Below are 6,922 nucleotides of genomic sequence, written 5' to 3'. Positions count from 1 at the left end.
AGATGTCCCCCCTGTTGAAGTCGGTCCCCACCAGCAGGAGCAGGCAGGCCGCTCCAGCTGCTGCTCGGACACCACCTCGCACAGGTGGATGGTGGGCCGCGTGGCGTTGGCTATCCTGGCCAAGACCTTTACACACACACACACGATTAAGTGCCAGAGCCATAGAAATAGTCAAATAATTAACATGACCACCTCCCTTAACACAAGTCATGGTCGCCACGACCAAGAGCTGACACAAAAACCAAAACGCCCCATTCGCCCTTTCGAACGTCGAGGTCGAGTGGGCGCTGACCTTGCAGACGAAGAGCAGCAGGTCGGCGTGGCAGGTGAAGTCCATGGAGAGCAGGAAGAGGGCCAGCTTCTGCACCACGGAGATGCAGCGCTCGTGGGCCAGCGTGAAGGGGAGGGGCTCCACCTCGGGGGCCTCCTTGGCGGGCCGTGGCCTCCGTGTCCAGGGTGGAGCGGGGCCACTCGGCCGTGCGCCGGAGCCGGATCAGGTCCTTGAAGTGCTGCGAGGGTGGAGGGGAGGGTGGGGGCGCGTGTGTGTGTGTGAGGAGGGGTGGAGGTATGAGAGATTAGGAAGGCCTGTCGAGGTCTCCTCCCGAAGCCCCTACAGACACGAGCTCATCTGTGGCTTTTGGGGAAGCACCACCCTTGGAAGAACCAGGGGCTTTCATTCACAGAAAACACGTCATAATAATAATAATAATAATAATGAAAATCAAGTTGTCTTTTACTGAGTTGGCGTCGCCGAGGTCCGGAGCGTGGGGTGTCCTCACCTTGGATGTGGCCTGCTTGAGCTTGGCTGCTCCACCAGCAGCTTGTAGGACGAGCCCTTGTTGCTCTGGATCTTCTCCTTCTCGATCTGCTCCACCAGAGCTTTCTGTTCGCTTTCAATAGATTTAACTGCTACAATGAAAAAGAGGGATGATTAAATACACGCACTGGGGGGGGGGGGGGGGGGGGTTATGGGAAGGGGGAGGCCTGCATCGGGGACTTGCACAGGCTCGTGTCACGCCGTGCAGGCGTCGTTAACGGAGGACAACATCCGATAAAAAAAATAAAAAAAACTATTTATGAGTTTGTGTTCGATATTGTTTATGGGGGTATTAAAACGCATTGCGGACTGGACATTTTCAGTACGGGCGAGTGAAGGGAGTGTGAACGGAAACTAGGATGAAGATAAGCTAACTTCACGATAGACGACATAATAAAACACAGAAAAAAAAAAAAAAAAAAAAAAGGGAACAGTATAGTTTAGCAAGACTTTGCCAGGGCTGTAACTGCTGACCGAAAATGCATACTACCCGCTTGACCACCTTCATAAAATATCTATAGAGATCAAACCAGAACACACGCAAATATCTGGGTGGTTTAAACGGAGTGCTGGAATGGGACACAGTTACCTGTTTGTGGTGGACCAGCTGCTTGCGGATCTTGCGCGAGTAGAGGCGGTCCAGACTGCTGTTGCCCTTGGTGGACCTGCTGGAGCTCTGGGACTGGAGACTGTTGTTGATGAAGCTCCACTGTTCCCTGTGTTCAGTGGTGGGGGGGGGGGGGGGGGGGGGGGGTAGAGGGGAAAGAAATATATATTTGGTGGTCTTATCATCGATCACCAAGACGTATCAAACAGTATGAAACTAGTTTCTTCCATGCTGCAGGGCCTGTATCATTGTCTCTGTAAAATGTATCTTGTAATGTATGAACTGTGTCTTGTAACATGTTCCTTGGCAGTAACCACTTAATACTGCAGCACTAAATGCACAATTGGAAATAGTTTTGGATACAAGTATATGCTAAATGAATACAAGTCAAATGTAATGCACTGGGATAAAGTACATCTAAAACAAAAAGAATTGTCAACACTTGGGGTGGAAAAAAAAAAAGTATCCGCCCTGGCCTGCGACTGTTGTCTAAAAAGTGTCAGTGATCCTAAACTTGATCTCCCCAGCCCAGCAGCAGTGCGGCGCCCAGCAGCAGTGCGGCGCCCAGCAGCAGAGCTGGACTGCAGCAGCCATGTTACCTGTGAAGGTCCTCTCTCGGTCCTTCCCCCCCAGGTGCTTCTTCCCTGCCGAGGCCTCGTCCTCCACGCTGGCCACGTAGTCCAGCAGCCGGGACACCAGCATCACCACCCAGCTGATCATAGGGATGTCCAGCACGCCTGAGAGACACACACACACACACGTCAATACAGATGCACAGCCACACGTGCCGGTAAAACACAAACTACACGCCACCAGTGTGTCTTGCCAGTATGTCTGGGATGACCCCCCTCCACCCCCTCTCCGGACCGGCCCTACCTTCGGTTCTGCGCTGGGCGGCCGCCAGGGGCTGCTGCAGCGGGGAGAGCAGGCTGTCCAGCAGGTTGAGGAGGCCCTCCAGCACCCCACTGTTACTCAGGGACCTCTGGCCAATGCAGGACAGGAGCATGAACACCCTGGAGAGACACAGAGAGAATTGGGGTCAATCTCCACAACACAAAAGGACACCAGCTGTCAGACGTACTGCATCTGGGAGTCAGATGGCTGAGCGGTGAGGGAATCGGGCTAGTAATCCGAAGGTTGCGAGTTCGATTCCCGGTCATGCAAACTGACGTTGTGTCCTTGGGCAAGGCACTTCACCCTGCTTGCCTCGGGGGAATGTCCCTGTACTTACTGTAAGTCGCTCTGGATAAGAGCATCTGCTAAATGACTAAATGTAATGTAAATCTGCTCACAACGTAGAGGTATAAATTGACTACATGCTTCTACTAGGTCTATGTGGGGCAGGGATTCAGGGAGTCAGGTGGCTGAGCGGTGAGGGAATCGGGCTAGTAATCCGAAGGTTGCCAGTTCGATTCCCGGTCAAGCCAACTGACGTTGTGTCCTTGGGCAAGGCACTTCACCCTACTTGCCTCGGGGGAATGTCCCTGTACTTACTGTAAGTCGCTCTGGATAAGAGCATCTGCTAAATGACTAAATGTAAATGTAAATGTAGGGATCTCAGGAGGCATTGTGTCTCAGAAGTTAACCAAATACGAGGGGCGTATCCAGACTGTTGCTGCGGTGCGGAGAGCGCGGGCTGCCCAGACGCGGCTACCTGTCCTGGGGGAAGATGAGCAGCTGCTCCGAGTTGTAGAGCTCCTGCAGCACGTTGGAGAGGAACTGGCCCCACCAGCGCTCGCCCCCGCACAGCTGCACCAGCAGCAGGCCGGCGTGCAGACGGATCTTGGGCGTGCCGCTGATGCACAGGTGCTTGAAGAGCTCCTCGCAGGCCTGGGCGTGGAACGTGCTCTGGAGCACCGAGGGCACAGAGTGACCTGTGGGGTGGGAAGAGAGGAGGCGAGATGGATTAAAAGTGGAACGAATGAAAAGGCGAGAGTGGGACGTTTGAATCTGAAACCCAACAAACACTCGCTTATCATTCGAGGCCAGTAAAACAGAAAGTCATTCTGCCACCAAGAACCGACGAACACTAACACGTTCGATGCGACGCAACGGTGGGGGGAAAACATTTCAAAACGAGTTAAGACGAAGCAAATTCGCTTAATCAACGGGCAATTTGCGAAGCTTGTCAGGCGGTTTTGAAAACCTCCGCCACCCTCCACAGTCATTGGGAGTAAGGCGCCTCCACAATGGAGCTCATTACACCAAGGCCCCTTCCTCGGTGGAGAAGGGCGCCATTGAAATTCACGAGCCGGCTTCAGGGACGGTGTTGACGTAGGACAGCACCAGGAGCACTGGGATATCGCTTTATTCTCTCTGACGCTTGAAGGGTATTGATGAAACGGTGTACGTGTGTCTGGTGGAAAACTCAGATAAGATAGACAAGCATGCCTCGGTGACGAGTCGAAAATAAACCCGGAATGACATCAGCAAAGCGCTCCTGAGTGAGCTCGTGTGCCACCTTCCCACAAGTCCACACTGCCCTTGCCCCGCCCTCTCCCCCCTCTCCCCCCTCTCACCATTGGACGAGTGCAAGAGGCTGAGCAGCGTGTCCAGCAGGTAGCGGATGATGGTGCGCAGCTGCTCGGTGGACGAGTTGTGGATGAGCTGGCGCGGGTCATAGGGCTCGGGCAGCAGCATGCGGCCCGCCCCCAGGGACACGCGCAGCCTCTGGACGGCGTGGTGCGCCAGGTTGAGCTGCAGCTGCAGCTGGATGCAGTCCTGGTAGGCGGAGAAGACGCGCGAGTCCTCCTCCACCGCCTTGTCGGGCTTGCGCAGGAAGTACTGGGCGTTGTTGGCGCTGTTGAGGGGCGGCAGGTCGATGTTCTGCAGGAGGGTCTCCAGGCGGTGGCACGCCAGGTTGTACCTAAGGTCGGGCGCGGGGGGGGGGGGGAGAAGGCAGGTGAGAGGGAGTCATGCATTCAGGAGTCAGGTCAAAAGGTAGAGACTCTGTGTTGCATCTCCAACTTGGCTTATTACAACTCTGAGTAAGAATCGTGAAATAGAAAGCGAAACTAGTTGAGTTTCGATTAATATTTAACAAGGTCCGGGTCCAAAACAGCCAAACGTGCTACCAGATACATTGCTTTCATACTGTAGAAGTGAGAAGAAGCAGCCCGAAGGGCTAACTTCACCATCTGACAAACAGGCTCAAAATACAAAGGGATATAAAATAAAATCCAATCAGGAGCTGCATAAACCTTTGTAATACGGCAAGCCGGAGGCTATACATGAGCAGGAATGGTTTTGCAGATTTGAATATGTAATATTGTATTTCATATTAAAGACTGTATGGGGGAAAACTCAGGGGATTCTTATCCAGTAATTACGAGACATTTAATGTGTGACCGTTTCTCATCTCGAGTCTGGTTTATTGTTCTGGAGACACTAAGACCATTATCGCCTCTCGAATTTGGCCTCCCTCCTTTCCAGGGAGATGAGGGAGAAGCTGAATGCGCCGTGCCGCGCCGTGCCGTTAACGAAGTGCCGTGAACGAGGCGTGTGCTCGTACCTGCACTGGATGTCCTCCTGCAGGGCCACCATCATGGCCAGGTGCTGGTCCACGTCCGGCTGGCTGGCCGCGTCGCTCTCTCCCCTCAGCGGGTCGTGCATCAGCTTCAGCTCGCTCTCCCAGGGCAGGATGTAGGTGTGGCCGTAGTAGAAGCCCAGCGGGATCTTGGCCCGGGCGTTGGTGCTGCCGTAGCGTCCAATCACAGTGATCTGGTGGAGAGCGGGGTAAGGTGATGGGTTAGCATTGAGGCGTGGCTCCCTTGATGACCCGCCTCTATTAAAAAAAGACCTGCTCACTGCCCTAACCTTAGCTGACCCCCCCAAAAAAGTGCCTTCTTTCTACAAGACAAACTAAATGAATCCTATCTTCACATAGTTTCTCTTATTCGGATGAGATGATGTTTAAAAAAAAGAAAAAAAAGAAAAAAAAGAAGAAAAAAGGGGGCGGAACCAGCCTCCCTGCCACGCACCTTCATGAACCTGCAGACGGGGGGCGGCAGCAGGTCGTGCAGGATGAGGGAGTGGGTGCTGATGTCCGTGGCCACCACCAGCCGGCGGCCGTCCACCTCCTCGCCCAGCGTCCAGATGTCGATGGACAGGGAGGCCAGGTCCCCGCAGGTGGGGATCAGGGCGTCGGTTAGCAGAACGGGGCGGCCGAAGTCCAGGGTCACAAACCGACGTGCTCCTGGGACGAACGGGTAGAGGTATGTTAAATCAGTCCGTACGGACGCTGGTCAGGAGAGGTGGAAATATACCTGGTCATCTACCAACCGCCCTGGGGGGTTTTGCCGCTTTCTCGGAAGGCAATGGGATGTGCACGGAAATGAAAGCAATTAAACTCTGGGGCATGTCCAAGTGCGCTCAGAGTTCTGGCAAGAGAACTGGCCAGAGGGTGAGGATGAACAGGAACCTGAACTGCAGAACGAGAAGCGGTTTGGGAAGCGCCCTTGATTCTAGCGCGAGGAGGCGTGAAGAGACATGGAGGCAGCTGGCTCTTACCAGAGTGCATGCGCTCGATGATGATGGACTGGTGTGGGGGAGGCTGGAGGAAGTGCGAGGCCTGGGAGATGGCCAACGCCAAACCACTGCCCATGGGGTTCTGGGACAAACAACAACAGACAGACAGTTAGCCGCTGCCTAAATAATACATGAGAAAGGCCATGAATGTCAAATGAACAGGGCTATTTTGCTCAATCCGTAACGCGCTGCATCCCACTTTGTCAGTATAATTACATAGACTATTACCGGAACATTCTACGTGTTGTACGAGGCTCATTATACAGTAAGTGCCTAAACTAACCGGTTTGGCTTTCTGGCTGTTCTTGTGCGCGGCCAGGTTGACGGGCGGAGGGTCGATCATGGAGCCGGGGAACAGGTGGGCCAGCTCGGCGCTGAACGCCGCCGACACCGCCTCGTTGGGCGGGGTGAGGGGCGGGGTCATGAAGAGGGGCGTGGTCTTGGGCGTCGGCGGGATGACGTCGGACGGGTGGATGAAGAAGCCGGGCGCCGACGAGGGGTTGGAAGACACCGAGTTGTGGATGGGGCCCACGCCGGAGGCGGCGGCGGCCGCTGCTGATGTGGTCTGGTGCAGCTTTGCCTCCAGCTTGGCCTTCTGTTCCCAACACACCAGAGGATTACTACTAGGCTAGCGACGGCGCTGCACACGGCAACGCCACTTTCAACTTGCTTTAGCCTTAGAAAGGAACGTGACCATAAAAGGGCGCACCTCCCAGCACCTGGGAGTCAGGTGGCTGAGCGGTTAGGGTGTCGGGCTAGTAATCTGAAGGTTACCGGTTCGATTCCCGGCTGTGCAAAATGACGTTGTGTCCTTGGGCAAGGTACTTCACCCTACTTGCCTCGGGGGGAATGTCCCTGTACTTACTGTAAGTCGCTCTGGATAAGAGCGTCTGCTAAATGACTAAATGTAAAGAGTCGTGGAAGCGTATTCAGGAGCTACAAAGACGAGGGTCTGCGAGATCAGACGATAG

At 54.4% G+C, this 6,922-nt stretch overlaps 1 protein-coding gene across 1 annotated transcript in view; it reads right to left on the bottom strand.

The window, feature by feature from the left end:
• Positions 1-6,922, bottom strand: part of birc6 (baculoviral IAP repeat containing 6) — a 53,519-nt gene that overhangs the window by 25,246 nt on the left and 21,351 nt on the right. Inside the window, 15 exon segments of the mRNA XM_067236616.1 lie at positions 5-126; positions 293-433; positions 435-509; positions 780-805; positions 808-888; positions 891-909; positions 1,407-1,534; positions 2,051-2,161; positions 2,301-2,437; positions 3,079-3,298; positions 3,944-4,290; positions 4,936-5,144; positions 5,405-5,619; positions 5,934-6,033; positions 6,235-6,546. Of these exon segments, the coding sequence (XP_067092717.1) occupies positions 5-126; positions 293-433; positions 435-509; positions 780-805; positions 808-888; positions 891-909; positions 1,407-1,534; positions 2,051-2,161; positions 2,301-2,437; positions 3,079-3,298; positions 3,944-4,290; positions 4,936-5,144; positions 5,405-5,619; positions 5,934-6,033; positions 6,235-6,546 (2,243 nt within the window).

Source organism: Osmerus mordax, chromosome 5 (assembly GCF_038355195.1).
Source record: "Osmerus mordax isolate fOsmMor3 chromosome 5, fOsmMor3.pri, whole genome shotgun sequence".
Lineage (NCBI taxonomy): Eukaryota > Metazoa > Chordata > Actinopteri > Osmeriformes > Osmeridae > Osmerus > Osmerus mordax.
Note: the sequence above shows the minus strand (reverse complement) of the source record. Positions and strands in the feature narration are given on the sequence as shown.